The following is a 23667-nucleotide window of genomic DNA, read 5'->3' as shown; positions in this document are numbered from 1 at the left end:
ATGATTTATGATAAATGAACGAGTCTGCCTTTAACATGGGGAATGAGGAATGTAGATTATTCACATGCTGAAGGGGAGAAAAAAATGAAGAACAGTAGCCATAAAGAACAAGGATCTTCATGGTGCAAGGCTGAAGGTTGTTGGGATTTTCTAGAACAGGGCTGGGCAAATGTGGAAGACAGACTTTGGCGGACTGGCCCTGCTCTCGACAGTTAGTTTTTTGTGTGTCTCCGAACATCCTCTATGGGACATGGGTTCATGTTTTTGGGTCCCAGAATACATTTTAAGTTGGAAAAAATGGGAGGAGGTCTTATTTTCCTACCCCTGTTCTGGGGAGCAACAGGAGAGACTGGTTGTTGTCAAGGTGAGATTCACTCACCCAACTACTTTTCTCTGATGGTAGCACAATGGATCTTTTTGATCCCACCACTGCCACCAATTATGTGAAGATCATGGCCACTATCCCACCAATTCTTCGCTGCGAGGCTGGAACTTGGGTCTCTCTTAAGTGTCTCCTGCACTATAACTCATTAGATGCCATCACTGGGTTTTGGATTCCCCCCCTGCTTGGCACTGACTCTTCTTTGACAGCCACACACCCACTATCTAATGTGTCTCAAACCTAAAAGACTTTTCTCAAATGTTGGCAGCATTTTTAATGTGTTTATGAAATCACTTCAGAACAGCTGCTTGTTGAAAAAAGGAAAAAATTTATAAGTCAGGCTTAATATAGTATCTCTTTTAGTGGATGGTGTTCACAATGGACACGGTATATAATACTTATAGTTAGTTTCACAGTTTGACAGTTTCCTTAGCTTGTCTTTGTAGTTGTTTCTTTATAGCTTTATATATGTTCCCTAACAGACTAAGTTCTCACAGAACTTTATTAAACTTTTATATTTGGTGACTCCACTAGTCACCAAACACTACGTCTTCCACAGGACACTACAACAGTATAATTAAGGACACTCTTCATCCCTTTTTTGGGTACCTAAAACCTTTTCTAACTGCCCTCTCAGCAGCCTAACCTAGCCTCAAGGGCTCTTCACCCCTAAGGGCACTAAACGTCAACAACAACCCTTTTAAACCTGCTCCTCCTCTTTGTGTACTCACTCCTGGGAGCAGACCGCACCTTTTCCTGGCTTCACTCCCATTGGCTAGTGCCAAGGTTCTGATCTGCCTATTGTCTCCACATTTGTTTTCACCTTCTGAACAAAGACATTAGATACTAGGTTGAATGCGCTGGTGCTAGTTGGAAGGCTACACAAGAACTCAAGTTTCTCAGTAGTCTAATGAGTGTTGAGCTGACATGATCGTATCATGATTTGGAGGGAGTTTGGCTTCTTTGTGGTCTCTGTGACAGAAAAATGGCTTACCCTGCGCCGCGCAGTGCATTTTTTAGAACCTTCCAATTCTATGATTCTATGGTTCTAGATCATTACATAAGTGTTTTGACATTAGCCTCGCCCACCTCCAGCAGCCTTATATAGGGGGCCTTTCTGTTGAAATCGCCAGTTCCTTTTTTATCCGCTGTTGCATCATCATCAATAGGAGCCGCATTCTTCAGTTTGACTCCCCGTCTCATCAGGCCCTTTTCAGGCTATTCCATTTGGGAATACATCTGGTACTCCAAGACCTCTTTAGCCCAAGGCCCTGAAGGTTAATGATCTCTCTTATCTCTGTCAGCAGAGGGTGGTAAGAAGTCCTTCAAATCCACCCTTTTTGGTTATCCACCACTTGCCAATTAGTTGTTAATAGATGAATAGGGGGTGGAGAGACAAAATGGGAAGAGTGGGCACAAATTGGATGGAAGATGGTGCTCTTTGGCAACATTTTCCTGATATCATCATCATCATCATCCGTTTATTTTATTTTATTTATTTTTAGAGTGCTGTATAGTTTGCACAGCGCTTTACATAGTAAGGATCAAATAAAATAAGGATACAAACCTGCTAAGTGGTGTACAATCTAAAACAATGACATTACATGATTAAAATATCATGATACTTGGAGATTTTGTGGAAAGCAAATAAAACCATCCTATGAAAAGTACAGCAGCTTAGGTCCATCAGTGGTAGTCTTGGTTGTGTCAGCCTTTCATCTACTCTTAATATTTTCAGCATATACTGCAGTGAAGATTGATGCACAGAATTCCATTAGTTTTCCCGTCCTGGTCTCTTGAAGGTTATTTGCTCTACATTCATGACTTTAACATATGTACAGTAGTTTGGCATTTCAGTTCTGCTGCTACCATGTTAAGCAGCACTCATATGATATAAAGTTCATTTGCTGGAGAGGGTGAGTTTTGTGCCAACGCTATGTGGGAGATAGGGGAACAAAGAGTGAGGCATGTGGCTTTGAGACAATGTCTCCTGTTGAATGGAGTTTCTTTTTTTGGCAAATAAGTAACTATTTCTTTTGGTCTCTAGCTTTCATAACAAATTGAAGTATTAATATAGTCACATTTTAAAGGAAATGTAGGCTGAAATACATGTGGCTCTTAAGGTAGGTCATTGTAAATTAGAAGCAGCTAAAGTTTTTTGTTTGTTTAAAGGTCTTTCTTTTCATACAAGGAAGTCTTCAACTATTTTGGGGTACCAAGTTGAATGAAATCTAGTCCAGAAAATGCTCTGTACTGTAAAGCTAGTTGATGAATAGCCAGCATTTCTCTTCTTTCTTTTCTACTTGGTTTACTGTTAAATAATATCAATTTGTGGTTAATTTAAATAGTTGTTTGTCAGCAAATAACAATCTTCTATTATATTTATCTTATTGCACTGTATTGCTTTATTAAAATTGGGTTAAAATGCTGAAATGCATGCAGAAGTAAGTGAAGCTTACGTTTCTATTCTTTTCTTAGAACACTTCAGTAATGGAGGATCAGAATGAAGATGAGTCTCCAAAGAAGAGCACACTGTGGCAGGTAGGTTCAAATATTTTCTCTTTCCGTTCTTCAAATGTCCCAAAGGGGATATTACTGCTTTGTTTTTAAATGCATTCTATTCAGATATGCATTATTCTGCCTTTTAAAAAGTATCCAGGGTCACACAGAGAGAGAGAGAGAGAGAGAGAGAAGAGAGTGTATCCAGTTCTCTTCTATGCCCGCGTTCTCTGAAGATGCCAGCCACAAATGCTGGCAAAACGTCAGGAATAAACTCTTCTAGAACACGGCCACATAGCCTGAAAAACCCACAAAAACTATTCAGACACTATGAGTGTTTTGAAATCTGGCTAAAGTAAGAGCTGCAGAACGATTTTCTTAAAATTTTATGATGTTTTTACTTTTGTACAGTGCATGGACATAATTCGACCTTTTGGGGAGTTCCTGGTAGTTAGTAGTGTGGGAGGTTATGGAAACACAGATGGATAAAATAATGGTTTATCTTTAAGAAAGAAGAATACATTTTCATCTTACATCTTAAAGGGTTTTGCTGCTGGTGCTTATGGTATGCATGCTATTGTTGTGGCCTATAACTTTTGTAAATCCTGGCTCTCAAGTTTCAAACAACACTTTGGTCACCTGCTAATGCAACTCCTAGAAAGTGAATTGATGCCACTTGGATTTCTCAGTGAGTGGTTGTCCATGTGGCACTCTGTGTTCTGACTGGAAGGATGGGGCAATCCACAACATACAGTTCTATAGTGCTTACATTTTTAGTACTTCACAGTAATTTTTTAAGATCAAAACATGAAGCTGTAAGCAGCTAATAAATGTAACTAATTGTCATCATACTGGGAAAGTGGGTGGGCATGTTTTGCCATTTAGTTAAGAATATAAGGTATGTATGGGTGGCAAGGATTGCTACTTATACCAGACTAGCATTGATTGCATAGCTGCTGCATTAGAATTTGCCATAACGTTGATTTTACTTCGTATATCACTGAATCAGGAAGAAGCTGTAAGGCCATACAAATCTTGAAATTTCTAAAATGGACAAAATTAGTAAATCTGAGAACCTTATAGGCTAATCTTAAATTACTCCATGGGTGTTTAACAACTAATTACACTGTCCAGGGTCTTTATAGATAGGACTGTGGATTCCTCCTTTTTCTGTAGGTCTTCATTATCAGAGTCACATCTTCCAGGTTCCCTTGCCGTTCAAAGATTACGGAGTATCTCTTAGGGCTTTTTGCAGCTGAGCTTGTAGTTATTGGCAGGCACTAGGTGGTGCTATAAGTGCAATGATGGAAATTCTCTTCATAGTTTAGGAATATAGCTGACACATTACTTATAGAGCTGGAAAGCTGTGGAAGTGAACCTAACCAGTTCTGTGTTTTGTAGATATCTTGTAAAGATGAGAATAATTTGCACAGACAACAGATATTTAAGTTAGAATGGACAATTGGTGACTGATGTGGTGCAGTTTCCATATGCACTAAGCTGTTCAATTTGATAATTGATCTAATTTTTTTAGGCTAACTTTTTACAAGGCAGTATTCATTCTGTTAGAACATGTAGCTGCTACAGCAGGCTGGCTGCAGGAAATTGGATTATGCCGATTGGGAACTTTTGTACTTTCCTTGGGTGATAAAAACTACTAGCAGCAAGTTTACCTAATTGCTTTTTGTATAAGAATGGTAGCAATTCTTTTGTTATGAAGAAGCTCAGAATTTAAATTGTTGAAATACAGCAATCTGTTTTGTGATGAGGAAAATATATTAAATCAAGTGATAGTAACTGAAATGCTAAGATTCACAAAAGCACCCAAATGGAAATGAAATGCTGAAAAAATGAAAAAGATGGTGCACAAATTAATGTTGAATAAGAAACCCTTTTCGGGAATTAGTTGGAAGATGTACTTACTTTAGTAGCAGCTCAGAAGAGAAATGAGTTCTTCAGGATAATGTCATATGAAAAGCCTGAATACCCAGCCTAAGCTCATTGGACATCTCAGTAATGCTTTAATAGTTAGTTGAAGTGCTGATATTTCATTCTGGGTTGTTTTTTTGTTGTTTTTGTTTTGTCTTCCTAAAAAAACAGATAAGCAATGGAACTTCATCTGTGATTGTCTCAAGGAAACGACCATCTGAAGGAAACTACGAGAAGGAAAAGGACTTGTGTATTAAATACTTTGACCAGTGGTCTGAATCAGATCAGGTGGAATTTGTGGAACACCTTATTTCACGAATGTGTCACTATCAGCATGGACATATTAATTCTTACTTAAAGCCCATGTTGCAAAGGGATTTCATCACTGCATTACCAGGTAAGTTCAATCAGATCGAGCAAAAAGAAATATAAAAATATATTTTGAACTTTGCTGTGAGAAGGTATCATTACTTATTAAGGGAGTCAGTATGTTGTATATTGCAATACACTTTCCCCAGTTTTGTCTGAATAATTTCAGTGACCACTGGATGCCAGTATTGTTCCATTTAAATATAGTCTCTGAAACGTATGGAGGGGGTAGGGTGGGGTGTGATTATAAAATGTGATTGTATTTGAAGTGCACATTGTTCTCTTAAATTTCTTTGCATCTTTAAACCCACATGCAAATTTGGTTAGTACTGTATTTTATTTATTATTGCATTTTCTAGCTGCTGTTACAAGCTAATTCCAGGGGTTTTTTGGCCCGTGATTTTAAAACTATTTCTTTTAGTCTTGTTTTTCCAGACCTTTTTGTGAGCTGAATGGCTGTATATATTCCATGTATTTGTAAAGTTGTAGGATTCAACACCATTCTGCAGTGCCCTCATCCTGGGCATTAATTTGAAAATAAGGTCTTGAAGTTGATGTGACTTTCCTCTGACATGTTCAAGATTTGTCTTTGACTAGTTGTAGCCTCTTTTATATTTATATCGGAACTCATATTCTCCCAGAAGATGCAAGGAAGGATGCCTAACGTGTAATATGTTGATTTTGATAATGATGTACACTTGTCCCTCCACATTCACTGGGGTTAGAGGCACAGGACTCCTGAGAATGTGGAAAAACCACAAATGACAAAAACACTATGTTTTTACCTGAGAGAACACCTCTCTAGGAATTTCTAGGCCCTCCAGTGTCACAATGTCTGCCAGAAATTGACCATAAAATTGCTCTGGAAGAGCTACAAATGCCTAGTGGAGAATGCCTCAGAATCTCTAGGTCCTTCAGTACAACTTTTGGTTAAAGTTGACCATAGAGTTGTGCAGGAGAACCTAGTTATTCCCAGAGAGAACATATTACTCAAATCCATGAATAATCAAATCTGCAGTGTGTTGTAAAGCACTAGACATAAAAGGTAAAATGAAAATGATGTGTGGCACTCAGTTGTACATTTGAATCTCAATTGATGCTGTGTAAAGAATCCATGGAATTATTCTCTTGTTCTGTTGTCTTGAGCATACTGCTTATTTGTGTCTTGCTATTCCTCTTAATTGCACAGAAAAGTGTAGTTAATGTTGCCTGAGCAAGCCCTTCATCTCAGTTACTAGCCCCAGGGAAATGTAACTAACATACAAACTCCCATTTGATTAAATTTTGCACATACATCCCAGCTACTTGAGAAATTTAACAGGAAACTATATATGAAGGGGAGAGGTATCTCTTCTGAGATTCACAACCTTGACTAGTGAAATCGAATCATTAAACCCAGAGAAATGCTGTAAGACTGATTGACTTATCCATCTCTTCTCTTGCCTTCACCTATTTTCTGTTGTACACAAGCTCATGTGCTATCGACCTCCCTTGTACCCCTGTACACACCTGTCTTCTGTTGGTCAGGGAGGAGGTTTCCCAAGTGCTCTTTCTTTCACCTGGTGCAAAATCCCCACACTGAAACTAATGTCTTCTACCTCTGGCTCTCCTCAATATTCAATCCCTCTTTTATTTAATCATTTAAAAAGGGCTCTGTTGCTGCATCACTTTTCTTGCTTCATTGCTACTGTTTAAAAGATTTTAAACAGGCTTTTTAAGACACACTGAAAGGATGGCTTACAAGGTTACAAAACACAATTCAAACATGCACACAATAGTGGCTAAAGGTTTTTAATTAGCAAAATGCACTATAATAATTTTATCTACATTATGTTTTGGAAAGACAACAATGATGTAGCCATACATACGTCTCCTTGGAGGCAGAATTGTAAGGGCCAACCACTGACACATCCCTGGTACCTATCAAGCGAATGGCTCTCACTAGTGCAGGTTAACTGGCAAGTCTGGTTGGCCAGGTACTTGAGGGCTGCAGTTGTTTGCACTTTTGCTTTGTTCTTACATTTTTTTTTTGAAGTAGAACAGGTAAATAAAAACATTCGTGAAGCTTTGTAAAAGAAAGGTAGCTGGGATCCTACAATTACTTTTAACGTTCTGTGCTTTGATGATCTTCTGCAAAAAGTTTGAACTTGTAAAAATAAGAGTAAATTTAAAACTACGCACACAATGAAAAGCCTCCTCAGCCTGGCATGTTTCAGGGAAATGGTAAGAGGGAAAATATGGAGAAGGAAGACTTTAAAGGTGCTTGTGCTCCAGAGGAGTGGAGCATTTTAAGCGAAGCATATAAATATTAAAGAATCTCCCTTTTTATTAATAATGGTGAGCTCGGCAAAATCTTCAAGAAAATGAAATTTGTTTTTATTTTCTAAAACGAAACATTGCATCTCCAAAAATCCCTCACGGATATGCAAATTGGCTTGAGTATACTGAGGGCTAGAAATACCAAAACATTCTTTCATCCATTTATCTGAGTAAAACAGTAATAAAGAATGTTTCATCCAAATGACTATTCTCTTTCTTTTTCAGTTCTTTATGGAAATCTAATGAAGGACTGAATCAGACATTATGTTATTTTCTTGTTTTCCACAAAGTTCATCATAGCTTGTCTTCAAGTGTTTTCTTGCTGTGATTTCGTTACTGCTTGGCAGCAACTTGTGTAGTCAGTATCATGATTTGAGTGATATCAAATCAAGAATATCTGCCTACTCTAAATATTATGTAACTATTTTTGTGTGCATGTGGCTTTAATTCACCTATTGATTTATTGTGACCTCACAAATTTCATAGCGTTTCCTTATGCAAGGAATACTCAGAGGTGAGTTTGTCAATTCTCTTCTCTGAAAAACAGCCTACAGGTGTTCTCCCATGCAAGTACTAACCAGGGCTGAGCCTGCTTAGCTTCCAGGATCAGACAGGATCTTGTGACTTAAGGGTATTTAATAGTTATTTATTTGATTTATATGAATGGGACTCTAGAGTGGCTTACAATATAAATTAAAACAATATGGGCTGCATCTGTACTGCAGAAATAATCCACTTTCACACCACTTAAACTGCCACGACTCAGTGCTGTGGAATTCTTGGAATTGCAGTTTTGTGAGACATTGAGCCTTCTCTGTCACAGAGCTCTGCTGCCAGAACAAACTACAATTTCTAGGATTTCATAGCATTGAGCCATGGCAATTAAAGTGGTGTCAGACTGGATTATTTCTGCAGTGTGGATGGAGCCATGGAGTACAAAATTTAAGTGTTAAACCATACACCCAGTTAAAATACTGCTTTTAAGGCATTAAGAATTAAAACAATGGTGGCATGCAGAGAAAATCCTCTCCTGAAGATTGTGAGATTCAGACAGGCTCATATACTGAGATAGAGCCTTTCAGATTGTCTGGACCTAAACTGTATAATGCTGTGTAGGACAAAACTCTCATTTTGGATTGTGCCCAGAAACAGACAGGCAGCCTGTGAAGCTATTTGAGCCCCGGGGGGGGGGGGGGGGGGGGAAGGAGAATATAAACTGGAATTCTGTATTTGCGTATTCACATGGTTTGTGTTATACCATCAACACATTATCAAATTGCCAGAACAGAAAAATGTCTTGTGTCTGCACTAGTGATTTGCATTATTCCCCCCCCCCCCCGCCCCCATCCTGTATTCTTGACTTGTGGGCACAGAATGTATGAGATACACCATTTCAGTAGTCTTCAACCCATACATATTTCTTGAGCTAACAAAGTTATGTTTTATCCCTCTTCACAATAGAACTGTTTAAACCAGGGGTTGAGAACCTATGGACCTCAGGGTTCTGATGCACTACCATTCCCGTCAAGCCTCACCAAAGGAAGTTTTAGCCAGGGTCATGAGGGTTTGGTTGTAGCTCCTCCTCTTATGCTGACCCATAAGGGGAGAAGCTACAACCAAAGCTCCCATGAGCCTGAGTCTGGCTGGTGACCAGGCATGATGGAAATGGCAGAACCTGGAGGGCTGTAGGTTTCCCATCCCTAATTTAAGCCATCAAAATCAAAAGACGTTTGTGGCTCTTTGGACTCAGTTTATCTCTGTGTGTGTTTTAATCTCACATTTAAATCTCACCTGTTTTTATTAAATATTAAATGCTTTAAAGTACCATTAAAATGTTTAGAATTGTTAATACTTAAGTTGTAGTTTTACATTGTTTGTGTTTTTTCAGTTCTGGGAAATTGGTAAAATACCAGAATTTCAGGCTCTTGGGGCCCATCTCAGGCTTTGAACAGACTGTCCTCTATAAAGATTTTGTTTGGTTTGCCTTCACTAACCAATTAAAGGTCTATAATTCCTTTGGGATGTATGAGACTCTGTATGCAAAACCAAGTTTTGTGCATTATGTATGAAGAGCTCTTTCCATCTTCTGTGACAAGTTCCATGAGTTTTATGATCTTAAGGAAGGTATTGTATTACTAACGTTATGAGTGAGTATTAATTGGCATTGAAAGACTTATGTTCCAATTCAGTCTTAAAAATCTTACAAATTGTGAAAGGTTTTTTTTTTATGTATTTGCATAGCCCTGATTATGACACACAAAAGGCCTTGGTAGTTTTACTTTGCCGGCCACTCTGAATCAATTCCATAATTGGCTACTGCTACATAAAAATATAATGTTCTAAAAAGATAGCCGGGTATAAACCTAAAAGAATACACAAGTAGCTCCCACTTTTTACAATCCATTCTAAACTTTGCACCTGTCCACATACACATGAAATGGAAAATATTTGTGGTCTCTGGCTTCCTTTTAGTGGAAAAAGTGATAATTATGATATGAGCTCTCCAGAGGGGGGGAAAAGGTGGTAGAATGTTTAGTCTGCATAGTCTGTTCTTGTCAGGTTAGTTTGTGGTTAGCATGTAGTAATGAAGGCGTGCGCTTCAGACGCTGCAAGATAGTGTGTCACATGCTTAACTGAAAGTTGCCAAAGTAGAGCCTCGTAATTGGACCTGCAGGTGTTGGATTGAAATGGCCTCAAATCCTCTTTGGGCTGGGTTCCTTCTTGGACGTTTGACTGAAGTGTAAGTTTTCATTAGAAAGGAGAACTCTATTAGGAAGAGAAAGGATCCTGGAGTTGCAAAACAGGCCCTTTCTCTTTCCATGCTATGCCTGGAGTGCTTTGCAAGAGTGCTTCACAGGAGTTGGTTCTCTTAAGCAAGCAGGCTTGGATTGAAAGTCTGCCTTTTATGATGGCAGAGAGCACATACACATTCCTTGCTCTTGTGTCTGGTGTCTTGCTTTCCAAGGGCAAGACACCTGTATGATCAAACGTGCTCCTTAAATCTGTTTCCTAGTAAAGCAACAGTGTGAGCCACCTGCCTCTGACAGTTGTTTCCCTTGTAGCTAGAGGTACAGGGATGTCATGTTTGGAGTCAACAGCATATTTACATATGAGCTCCATTTTTATCTAAGCTGTTTAACTTTTTAGCTGTTTGTATGGAATATAATGTTTCAATAACTCTAGGCTTTGATGAGATTAGGTAAGAATCCTTGAGCATTAAAGGCAGGGGTGTAGTAGTTGTGGGATCACTCAGCCTTACTGAGCTGCTACCTCCCTAGCCAACTGGAGGCTATATCCTTCTCCTATGCTACTGAACTTCATTGGAACAGCAGCAAAGGAAAACAGCAGCAGCAGCAGCAAAAACTGGTCTTGTTTTCAGGCAGTTTAGTGACTGCTTGACTGTGTGCTTTGCTTTAAAGCTGAAGCTCCTAGGGAGGGGCGTGATAGTGGTACTACTAGGTCACTGAAACGTGTGAGCAGTAATAAACATGCTAAAAGTATGCAAAGGGTTTCATTATAACCTCATACAATAACATACAATAGAAAATGCTATACCATAAAAAACAGGAAAAAATCAGTAGAGAAGGAAAACCAGAGGAAATAAGTGTGTAACATACAATATGTATAGTTTCCATTGACTCATAAAATATGTATATAAGCATATTAAATTTAAAAGTATAGTTTATTCAGACAATTGCCAGTTTATGAGAAGTAACTGAAAGTTAAATTTGAAAATAGAACAAAATTTCAATCTTTCCAGTAAAATGAAGCAAGATATTTTGCATTCTGAACTTAGGCCCAAAAACACACTGCAGAAATAATCCAGTGTGAGACCACTTTAACTGCCCTGGGTCAGTGCTGGGGAATTCTGGGAACTGTAGTTTTGTGAGACATTTAACCGCCTCCTGTCAGAGAGCTCTGGTGCCACAATAAACTACAATTCCCGAGATTTCCCTAGCACTGAGCCAGAAAAATTAAAGCTGTCTCAAACTGGATTATTTCTGCAGTGTATTTTGCACCAAAGTCTCCTCCTCGGGATCAAGTAGGTGTAGAAATTTCTCATTCAACTATAACAACAGAAAAAGAGGGGAAATCCCCCCCCCCATAAGATTTTAATGAGTGCTTATTTTGCTACATGAAACTTTAGCAATCTGTTTGTCTGAACTACCTCTGTCAATGGCCACTGTTTTGTCAGAGCCATTGGAGATTATCACACGGGATAAAGAGGAATGGCTCCCATCCTTATCGCATCTGCACTTTTCCAGTCCTTCTCCTGTCAGTGGCCCTGTCATTGTATTAACACGGGTTCCCGTTAATACAAACTGATGGGGCCATGCCACTTCAGTGACAGGAGAAGAACGTTGTCTGAAAATCTTATTGCAATCGCATGATAAGAATGTGTCACAGACATGATAATGGTGATATCATGTGAAAATCTCTGCACAGGAAGGATGGGACAGGACAAGGACATCTTGTCCTTTGTGTGATCATCTCCATTATTTTAACCATCTTCATAAATGCCTAAAAGTTCTGGCAGTTTGTTTGAATAGACAAGTTTGTTCTTTCACTTGCTGGTGTGCCTTCAAGTCATTTCTGACTTATGGAAATCCTAAGGCAAACCTGTCACAGGTTTTCTTGGCAAGGTTTCTTAAGAGTGGGTTTGCTTTTGCCTTTCTCTGAGACTGAGAGAGCCTGACTTGCTTGAGGCAAGGATTCAAATCCCAATCTCTAGAATTGTAGTCTCAACGTTCAAACCACTACACCATGCTGGCTCTCATCCTTTCACTAGTCTGTTTATTTTTTGGGTTTGGTGTGTTTCCAGACATAGTACACTTTCATTCATTTGCTACAGAAGATGCTGAAGTCTGAAGCAAGCAAGAAGCAAGACGAGTCAGAGCCTTTGTCATGCAAAAGCATTACCTCTGTGTTTTGGGATGGGGAGATATGCTTGGGAGAGTGCCAGATTGCAATCCTGGGTCAAATACATGAATGTGTTCATCATTCCAAAATAAAATATTTTGTGATCTATTTAAAAAAAAAAAACTCCCAGGAGATCCTAGGAAGAGTTCTGAGGAGAAAATTGGGGGAAATGTTTTTCTCCCAAACGTTTCAGACCCATTGGGCTAAAAAACCCTAATGTTTAGGTAGCATTACTGTAGAAATTTAAGTATTTGGGGTTTTTAATTTGGGGTCTGATTACTCATAAGTAGCAATTTCAGCCTATATAAGCAACCAAGTGTCCTAATTGCTAATGTTGGTATTGGAAAGTGAGCTACTGCTAGCTTCCACTGTAAAGTCTTAGTTTCATCCATTAACTTTGGATTATAGAATTGTTTTGACCTGTTCAATGCCAATTTTGCTTTACCACAAGAGAGAGGATGCCTGTGAAGTCTGAAGGAAATTAAAGTGTTTTTGAAATGCACAAGCTGTTAACATTTTTAAAATTTTTCTGTCATCTCTCAAAAGCTTATTGCCACTTCCGTCTTTCCATCTAATAAAGTCACCATGGAAACTTGTACTGGTTACATGCCGCTGGCACACTAAAATACAAATAGCTTTTGTGGTTGGTACATTTGCTTTTTTCTTCCATTAATGTTGAGCGGCCTTTGATTTCAACTGTTGTACAGCTATATATTGTCCAAAAGAAAAATATTCAGGATGTCAAGCTAGGAAAACATATGGCCTTACTGCTCGTAGCCATGATGGTTTATTCCCTGTTACTGTTTCCTTCTACAGAATTGTTCAGCTGAAGCACCATAGTGTTAAAAATGTAGCATGGAAATGCTGTTTACCTAAATCAGAGAGAAGCCAAACTCATACCCAGTTTCAACAATGGCATGTAACTGGCACTCTGATGGGCTCTACTATCTTTCTTGTACATTTGCTGGAAAACAAGACTGAGATCCTCTTTCCTGTAGAACAGGTCCCACCAGTTCTTGACATAAATATAAATATAAAGGCTATCACTGTGGAAAAAATGGGTGGTGTTGTGTAAGCTAGCATCTTGTAGTGACTTAAGTCTTGGACTAGGATTCTTGTAGAAGCCACAAACTCTCACCCTCAGAGGAAAACACTGACAAACCATCTATGAAGAAATCTTGCCAAGAAAAGCCTATGAGAAGGTTCATTTGAAGGCACGTAGCAATGACAGATTGTGAAGGCTACTGTGTATACTGTACTCAACTGTAAGTTGACCTCATGTCAAGGGCAGGTTTTGGAGCCAAAATTACGGATTTTGATATGATTCATGGATAGGCTGAATGTAAAACTTAGAGGTGTGTAACAAAGGATATAAGTGTGAAGCAAAGAAAACGATGCCAAAGAACTTAAAAATTCCAGCCCACTCTAAAGACTGGATGGACGAGATAGTAGAAGGTGTCAGTGCTTCTTTTAGGTGTTCCGAGGAGGACTTAAAAACTGTCATTTTCCACCAACGGATGGCTCCTCTTTTTATAAGAGTTAAAATGCAGTACTTACATTGGCCCATTGAAAAGTCAACCCAAGTTTCTAGAGTCAGTTTTTTGACTAAAATTTCTAGACTTCTTGTACTTTTTCTTGTTCACTTATCAAATATCATAGAATCATAGAGTTGGAAGAGACCGCAAGGGCCATCCAGTCCAACCCCCTGCCATACTGGAAATCTAAATCAAAGCATACCCGACAGATGGCCATCCAGCCTCTGATGTTACTATCTGTGTTTAAAGAACTTAGAAAGAGCTATTGGTTTATATTCTAATGCAGTGTTACTCAAAGTGATGGAGTATGGACGAATGCTTGATACTGAGCCATCTGCTGCTGGTCCTTGGAGAGCTTCCAGGAAAGAAAGAAACAGTTGTATCCAGTAGGACTAAATATAGTAGGGGTGGGATTCCTGGTCACCTATCTCAGATAACTTAAGAAGCGTGGTTCTAATGCACCTTTCTCAAATTAATCCCCTCTAGATTTTTGGACTATAGTTTCTTTCAGTCCCATCCAACGTGGCTAGTGGACATGATGGGAGTTCTAGGCCAAAACATCTGGAAGGATCCAAGTTAGGGAAGGCTTTTTTAACTGCAAAATTGAGCAGATAGAATTGGGACACATCTGAAATTTTCATTTGAATGTCGGAATTGTATTGACAGACTTGTGAGTATTCTGTGCATAACATTCTTTGTCAAGAAAACATGTGTGCATATTATACACACTTAAATGTGTCTATTTTGATTATATATCTTCGAAATACAGTTAGAACTAAGAGCTGGGCCTGAATCTGAAGGCCATCCACTGAACACAGGAAATCTTTTTTTAAAAAAATCTTTTTAATCTTTTACATTACACAAACACACACACACACACACACACACACTTTCACTATGTATACAAAATGTACATATATAATCAACAAAACTATAAGCACTACAAAACAATAAAAACAAACAATAACACCACTGACTTTCTGCCCCCAACTGATTATATGCCACAATTGATTTGTCTGCAGCCTTTGACACCGTTGATCACTGTCTCCTAATTGACATACTCTCTGACCTTGGGTTCTCAGACTCTGTTCTCGACTGGTTTAGATCTGATTTGTCAGACAGATTTTTTTGCAGTGGTTGCAGGTGGTCAAACTTCATCTCCTGTTCCCTTATCTGTTGGAGTTCCCCAGGACTCTGTTCTGGGTCCCCTTCTGTTTTTTCTCTACACACTGTCCTTAGGTAAACTCATCAACTCTTTTGGTTTTTCCTACCATCTGTATGCTGACGACACCCAGCTGTATCTTTCCACCCCTGACCTTTCTCCAAGGCTTGAACAGCAAGTTTCATCATGTCTCACAGCTGTCTCACAGTGGATGCGCCATCGGCGTTTGAAGCTCAACATGTCCAAGACGGAGCTTCTTGTCTTTCCTCCTAAGCCCACCCTTCAACACTCCTTTTCTGTCTCTGTGGACAACATTTCTATTCAACCAGTCCAGCAAGCCCACAGTCTTGGTTTTATCTTTGACTCTTCTCTGTCGTGTATCCCTCAGATCCAGACCACAGCCAAGGCTTGTAGATTCTTTTTATACAATATTGCCAAAATCCGACCTTATCTCTCCGCCTCTACTGCCAAGATCCTGGTCCATGCCCTAGTGATCTCACGACTTGATTACTGTAACGTCCTTCTGGCTGGGCTTCCTCTTTCTCACCTTCGTCCTTTAATATCTGTCCAGCATTGAGCTGCACGCATTATCACATCCACCCACCGCTCTGACCACATCTCTCCTGTGTTGGCATCCCTTCACTGGCTCCCCCTCCCTTTCCGCATTCAGTACAAGTTCCTGCTGTCGATGTTAAAAGCCCTCCATGGGCTGGCCCCTCCTTACTTATCAGACTTTCTTTTTCCTCACCTTCCCACCAGGGCCCTCCGTTCTGGTAGTCAAGGTCTGCTGTCCCAGCCCAGGATTTCCTCTGCCCCATCTCGGATTCGCCCCTTTTCACTCGCTGCCCCTCACTCCTGGAACCTTCTTCCCCCGCAAGCAAGAACCATCACTTCTTTAACCAGCTTCAAAACAGAGTTGAAGACCATCCTGTTCAGGGCAGCGTTCCCAGGCATTGCATAACTGTCACTTGCTATTTGATGCTCTTTTGTTGCCTGTTTTATTGAATCATTTCCTGTATTGCTATGTATTTTATATGTATTATCCTACTAGAGAGGCCCCTTCCCCACCACCACTCCCTTTGTGTCGTGTCTTTTTAGATTGTAAGCCTGAGGGCAGGGAACTGTCCAATTAAAAAGATTGTATGTACAGCGCTTTATAAATAAAGGTTAATAACAATAATAATTTATCCATGGATTCAACCATCCATGATTTGAAAATATGTGTGTGCACGCGCACACACATACATTACACATATATATTCTAAAAAGTAAACCTTGATTTTGCCATTTTATATAGGGAACATCATTTTATGATGCCACTGTATTTCATGGGATTTCAGCATCCATGGATTTTGCTATCCATGGGGGGGTCCAAGTACTAAACCCCAACCAATACCAAGAGCCCACTATACTTCCTTTAAATGATAATACAAGTTGTGTCTTGAGGCCAGAAATGTTTTTGAATTTCAACATTTTTCAGATTTTGGAATACTTCCTATACATAATGAGATACCTTGGAGATGGGACCCAAGTCTACACATGAAATACATTTATTTCATACATACCTTATATACATAACCTGAAGGTAATTTTATACACAATATTTTAAATAATTTTGTTAATGAAATAAACTTTCTGTACATTGAATCACCCAGGCATACAACTTTTGAAGTATTTCAGATTTTGGAATTCTGGATGAGAGAGATTCAACCTGTATATTTATACATGTAAACTGTTTAATTTGCAACACTGAAAACCACTGATCTCTGGAAATCTAACTTTGCATTTTCTCCAGCTTCAGGTGCAGCATTATCTGCCCCTTCTCAAGCTGTGTTAAGTTCTGAGGCCTTTAAGGTTTTCTCAGTGTGAAAATAGATTCTCAGGCTACTGATTTCTGCACCCAGTGGCATAGAATATGCATAGCACTGATTGTTAAGCTTATTGATTTATTTGATTTGATTTTTAAAGAGAGGATTGTTTGGTTCAAGATGGTACCTGGTTGCTACATTCATGCTGCAGTGGTGATGCGTAATAGTGCCAGAATCAGTTGCCAGGCAAGCAGGAGCCATGAAGGAAGATGTTAATTTATTTAAGTATCAAATTCTCTGAATCTTTTTGCAGAGACCCGGAGAGTAGTTTTCCTAAATAGCCCCTCCCCGTAAATATATTTTGGGACACATTTCACACTATAAGAGGGAGTTCACACTAGAGTTACGTTTACATGTCTAAAAGGTTGAGAGAAAGAAACAATCTGTTAGGTTGAAGACACCTTAAATTCAGCTTTCATAGAATCATAGAGTTGGAAGAGACCACAAGGGCCATCCAGTCCAAACCCCTGCCATGCAGGAACTCTCAAACAAAGCATCCCCGACAGATGACCATCCAGCCTCTGTTTAAAGACCTCCAAGGAGGGAGACCATCACTCTCTGAGCTTTACAACTGGTAAATGAGCTCAATTAGGTATTCTCATGATAAACAGAAAGAAAGGAGAATTGTGAATTCTGAACTTGTCCATGCTAATAAAAGAGTGCAGGCTATTTTACCAAGGGAAGTGCTATGTATTATCAAATAATTCTGACAGTTGGAACTTTTCAGTCCATCTTCAGTTCACAGTTTTCCTCCTCTTAAGATATGATATGTACCAAGACCTCTTGTTGAAACAAGAGCTGGGGATGCCTTCCAGTTTACTTATGTGTACGAGGTTTCTTTTTAGGACTTGTATTTTAGGGTCTACAATTGGCGGTGAGATTTCATTTTGCCAGCCAGTTTAAGAATAGTACAAAATTGCCCAGGTTTTTGTTTCATGTGACATCATTTAAATCACTAGGCACTTTTTCATCCAGAGACGTAAGTACTTCTCTTATTCTTCACTTGAATAAATTTTATTCTCCATTGTTGTTGTGGCTGTGTGCCTTCAAGTCATTTCTGACATACGGTGACCCTAAGGCCAACCTCTCACAGGGTTTTCTGAGACTAAGAGTGTATGATTGCCCAAGGTCACCTAGTGGGTTTCCGTGGCTGAACTGAGATTTGAATCCTGGTCTCCAGTGTTGTTGTCCAGTGCACAAACCACACTACACCACACTGGCTCTCTTAATTCTCCATAGTGAACCATTATGCTCCATCTTCAGTTATATGTTCTGTTTTCATGGCCATTTCCCACAATGATTCAAGACCATCCTGAACATGAATGCCTGGAAAAGAACAAACTATTCTCTCTCTCCATTCCCAGATTTTTCCAGACAATACAACATCAGAGTGTGACTGGTGCCCTAGGAGTTCGGGGAGTAGTTTCCTATGAAACAACTGACAGTTTTGTTCTCTCTCTTTTCTCTTTCTCTATTGGCAGAACAAGGTTTAGATCACATAGCAGAAAATATCCTCTCCTACCTTGATGCCAGGTCACTCTGTGCAGCAGAACTGGTTTGTAAAGAATGGCAGCGAGTTATTTCTGAAGGAATGCTGTGGAAGAAGCTTATTGAAAGAATGGTACGAACTGATCCACTCTGGAAGGGACTATCAGAAAGAAGAGGCTGGTAGGTATATGTGTAAAAAGTGCCCATTGTTTCATCTTTAGAACAGAAGTACTTCCCAAATAGACTGGCTACATCTGGCCTGATCAGTAATGGACAACCTACATTTCCAGAAGACTCAATGGCAAAATGTTACCAAAATAGTTGCATGTTCGGATTCCTTTTTCTGTGGCCTTTTCATCTCTTGGCTGTCTTTCTGTTCTGTAAATAAGAGTTCAGGCACCTCCCTCAAGTATTTCTTTTTAATAGGTGGGTGTGTATATTCATTTAAATGCAGGTGTTGTATTAGTATGCAGCACAAATCTTACAACATTTCTATAGCTTTGCCTGCTGGCTTGCATGGTCATGTTATGAGAGGGACTATGTAGACCATGGGTCCTCTATGCTGTAAGTGACAAAATGTTCATCTGCTGTTCCATCATGCCTTAGCAATGACTCTGCTGGCCAAGGCTGATGGGAATAGAGTCCAGCAATGTTTTGAGGCTCACAGGATCCGCTGCCCTGCTCTTGGCATTTCCTTTCTCCTTTGCTCTGGGCTATGGAAGGAGATGGAACCAACAGCTCTACTCTTGTGTAGGAAAAGAAGAATGCAAGGTGAACAAACACTTCCAGGGGTTCCATTCTTCTGGAATTCTGCCTACAATCATACATGTTCTCACCTTTGAGGGATAGTCAAAGTTGCAGTCTCTGACTACAGATTTGGCACAAGCAAGGCAGCCTTAGGGAAAGGGAGGCTTGGCTGACTCAGCATACTCCATCCATTCTTGATATATTTCTTCTCTAGTGACAGTTGATGGTTTCAATCAGTTAGTGTATGAACTGTTGTTGCATAGTGCATTTTGCAAGGATTTTTGTTTTTGTACAGAAAAATTCACCATTCTTTCTTTCTCTCTTTTAATTATAGGGATCAGTACCTGTTTAAAAACAGACCCACAGATGGCCCTCCTAATTCATTTTACAGGTCACTGTACCCAAAGATAATACAAGATATAGAGGTATGTTTTTGAAAACCTTGTTTTAAACTGTATTGAGTTTGAAGCTGTGTTTTCATGAAACTTTTTTCTTGTTTTTAAAAAATACGATATAGTGTCATAAGGATCTTGGCTTGAGTAAATATTGGAATGCTACCTTTTCCATAAGGCCATTGTTATGGTAGAATAATTTAAAGAATAACTTTTAAGAACTAGCAGTCAGGGAGTCAGCTCAAATTTTGTCCCAACAAGAATAGACCCATTGAGGTAATAGTAACTTCATATGTCAACACTTATGTAAGTTCTGTTGGTTCACTTGGTCTACTTTAGCAGAGACAGACAACAGGATTCAGGCCTATAAATGTAAGATGTAAAATATAGAAGCGAGAAATACAGAAGTATCAAAGCATAGTCAAAAGCTTTTATGGCCGGCATACATAGTTTTTTGTGGGTTTTTCGGGCTATGTGGCCATATTCTAGAAGAGTTCTAGAATATGCACAGTAACATAATTAGTCACAAGAGAAGTAATTATTGGCTATACTCTGCTAATGTCTTAGCTTTTCACATAAAGCTGCCTTGTGCAAGGACTTTGTTTCACTCATTTCAGTGGAGGCATAAGATCTGTGTCTTCATTCCTTTGGGCTTCTGTAGAGAGAATGTTTTCGTTCTGTATTGCAAGGGAGAAACTCTAAATCTTGCCCCGTTCCTCCTTCCCTAGACATTGCCAAAATTTAGTGAGGAAGATTTTGGAATCATTCTTTTAGCTGTTCAGAGCATGCATTTGTACCTGTGTCTAATATTGATGATCTTTCATCTCTTTCTTTGAGAGACATTTTTGTACCTCATTTTTAAAAACCTTGGAATTAAATCACAGCAGAATAACAGTTCCTGAAAGATATGTATTTGACAGTAATTCCAGAGTAAAAATGCATAATACAGTGAAATAGGCACGCAAGGTTGATAGATCTGTAATCACAGTTGATATTATCAGGGCAATATTCATTTATATCCTGCCCTTTTCCCATCAATAAGACTACAAGTGGTTTACAACTTTACCAAACTGGGAACAGCTACTTCTAATGGGCCACAGTGAATGAGGTGATCTGAGGCCTGTCTCTACTCATGTGAACTGAAACTGGTAAGCTCTTTATTCATCAACATAGCACCCTCAAAATGCTTTGGAGTGCAACTCCCATGAGTACCATCCAGCATGGTCAGATGTTATGATGGCTGTAGTCCAAAATATTTGGAAGGTCATCAGGTTGTGGGAGGTTGAGGAAGCTTAGCAAGTGAAAAAGCAATTATTCACAGCAAAGAACAAATCTAACTTGGCCCTTTTAATTGCCATTTAAATTTTAGCCCCAAAATCCATGCATCTAAACTGGTGCTTGCTCTGAGGTCATATGAATTGGCTAGTTGGCCCACAGACTTTACATCAGTGAATGTTCACTCCCCAGCAAGTATCTTGGTGCCTCAGACATCTCTAAAGAAACTAAAAAGGGCATAATGCTGTGGGATTATGTGTGCAGAGGAAGTTTTTGGAAACAGGTAAGTTGTTCCTTACTTCCCACAGTGGCAAGTAGTGACGTGCAGTTGTTTAACAAGTGGCTTTATTGCATTCAGGGTGGTCCAGTAACTTCTGATATTGCATGGATCCATTGTGCTGACCCACCAGATTTAACTGTTTTAGGAACTCCCTTAAAGGGAAGACTAGTTTTGGGTTCTTCCCAGGAAATTTTATTTAGGTATGCAAAAGTTGTTTTTGTGGAAATCTGACTTGGTTCAGTTAATCATGTGCTTGGACACCATCCCAAAATATTGTAGTACAATTTGACTCTTATTAGCAGACTGTGTTAATAGGCAGGTTGCCAGGTGTACTGTTGATCTCCCCCAACTCCAAATCCCTGGGCCTTTTCCACATTATCCATGTGGCTGGGCCAACTGCTTAGTTATTCCTTTAGAATTAGTACAGATATAATTTATTCCTCATGAGCCGTTAGGCTATTTTTTACGCTCGTATTTTGTAACACGTGGAAGCTCCCTCCATCTCTATACCCCCTCCACCCCATGGAGATGCCTTTTGCTTATATTTTGGTATTCTTTTCCTTCTTTAAGGTTTTGGGAACCAGAGGGACGGGGAAGAAAGAGATCAGACCCTCAAATGGTCCCTCCGTATTTGATCCCAGGTGTAGAGAGGGTGTTAAAAGATCTATCTTTTTGTTTTTGTTTAAAAGGAAACACAATAAAGAAATGGATCCTTGCCTTTCAGGTAGAATTTATTCAAAGTGACCAGAGAAATAGAAGCATATGCACTTCATAGGCGCCTTGGAAAATCTGTTTCATTTTTCAAAGAGGTGCTTCTTTTCTACTGAATAGGAAAGAAAATACCATCAGCACTCTGCTCCTTTGAATAAGCAGAATTGTAGGGTGGCAAATACCTGGTTGGATGGCTGCTCTGTTCCTTGTTCTGCTTGCCCTTGCAACTGCTGTGGAACTGGTTCTTGTTTAGAACTGGATCAGAACAGGACCACTCATGAGGACAGAGCTACACAGGCAGTCTTCATAGTGCTGCCTTGCACAAACAGCAGCATTACAGGGCTGCTAGAGATAGCCTCTTCTTTTAACCTAAGTGATGGTAACTCATGCATCCCTATAGTTATGTCCTTTTTCTCAGAGAGGAGCAGTATGAATCTCCCAGAAATCTTTGAGAAGAACCATTCTCTGTCAAACCTATTGTCAGTAGCTTTGAGGCCTAGTTCTCACCATGGTAGTCAACTTTTTATCTGACCTACTTCACTCCATTGCACAGGTGAGGGCTGATGAGACTGAATATTTTTCCATACAATAGCAGCAGCCTTTCCTTCACAAAGAAAACCAGCATCTTGCAAGCTTAGGCTACATTTCTCTTTTATATGCTTACTTTCTCAATCAGTGGATTTTTAAAAAGGAAACCAGAAGAGTCTTTGGCCATGTGAATGTTCATGATGAGGTACCCTCCCATACAGACTTTCCACTTCAGTGAGAACTAGAGCTAGAATCTTGAGCAAAGTACAGATAGTTTTAACTGTCCAGCATACTCCAATCTAAAGTAGAGGAGTGGGCCTAGCCACCTGGAGGCCCTTGTTCTAACAGATTGCAGTTTATAAGGCTGAAATCCACTTGGTCTGATAAATCATCTGGTCTTTTGGAAAAGGCTTACAGCTAAAAACTTTCCATAGCTCACAGCCTTGGAGTATCTCTTACTGAAATAAATAAAATCTCCACTTAGTCCAAAGCAAACTGACTTCTACAACTTGTATAAAATGTGCAAGCCTGCTTTTCTAATATAATTCTGTCATTATACTGTCTTTCAGTAGAGATAGATAGATAGATAATATTGATTACCATCACAGATCAATCAGTATACTAAGGAATAATGCGGACTAGAGATAGGGTACTGAATTTCTTTCTGCTGATCTTAATGAGAAGGGGAAGGCTGGAAGGGAGGAAAGCTATTACCTGAAGCCAAGGCCTTTATCAGCACCATGTCATCCAGTAGCCAGTTCTGCATGCTGAGTAAGAATATGACACTTGTGAGCAGCCTCAGCCAAAAGATGGGAGTTTAGATGAAACAGTAACTGATATTTCTGAATAGCCTTCAAAGGCAACACCACTAAGAGCATCCTGAAGAAATCAGAATTAAAAATGAGAGTTAACAAGCCATTTATTACCAGTGTGGTAAAGCCCTTGACCTATGGTAAGGGCCACAATCACATATAACTGAACTTGTCGAAGGCAAAATGTTCAGAGAGTAGAACCATAGTCAGAAAGTGGTGTGCAAGCGACAGCAGAAACATCATTGCAGACTTGGCGTAACACTACCTGTAGAAACAGATGAAACTGAAAATGATAATATGATATAGGTGTCCTCAATAAAAGGGAAGTAGTATCTTAGGAGCAGGGTGCTCCCAGTTACATGATTTGGTGACTTGGTAGCATTATATCTGCCTGTATGGGAAAAAACTTTCATAACAGTAAGTAAGTGGCTACGACAGGTTGCGTTCAGTA

The 23667-nt window shown here is 39.4% G+C and overlaps 1 protein-coding gene across 5 annotated transcripts in view; it reads left to right on the top strand.

Moving 5' to 3' along the window:
• The window catches only part of LOC149305267 (F-box/WD repeat-containing protein 11-like), a 93438-nt gene that overhangs the window by 54575 nt on the left and 15196 nt on the right, over positions 1–23667 (top strand). For all 5 annotated transcript variants that reach the window (XM_089477651.1, XM_089477649.1, XM_089477647.1 and 2 more), the window contains 4 exons: positions 2861–2923; positions 4982–5207; positions 18465–18651; positions 19553–19643. In XM_089477651.1, the coding sequence (XP_089333777.1) occupies positions 2873–2923; positions 4982–5207; positions 18465–18651; positions 19553–19643 (555 nt within the window). In that variant the 5' untranslated portion in view covers positions 2861–2872. The remainder of the gene's footprint in view (positions 1–2860; positions 2924–4981; positions 5208–18464; positions 18652–19552; positions 19644–23667) is intronic.

Source organism: Sceloporus occidentalis, unplaced genomic scaffold (genome assembly GCF_023333645.1).
Source record: "Sceloporus occidentalis isolate IW3139 unplaced genomic scaffold, rSceOcc1.0.p SCAF_12, whole genome shotgun sequence".
Classification (NCBI taxonomy): domain Eukaryota; kingdom Metazoa; phylum Chordata; class Lepidosauria; order Squamata; family Phrynosomatidae; genus Sceloporus; species Sceloporus occidentalis.
This window is presented reverse-complemented; position numbering and strand designations above follow the sequence as displayed.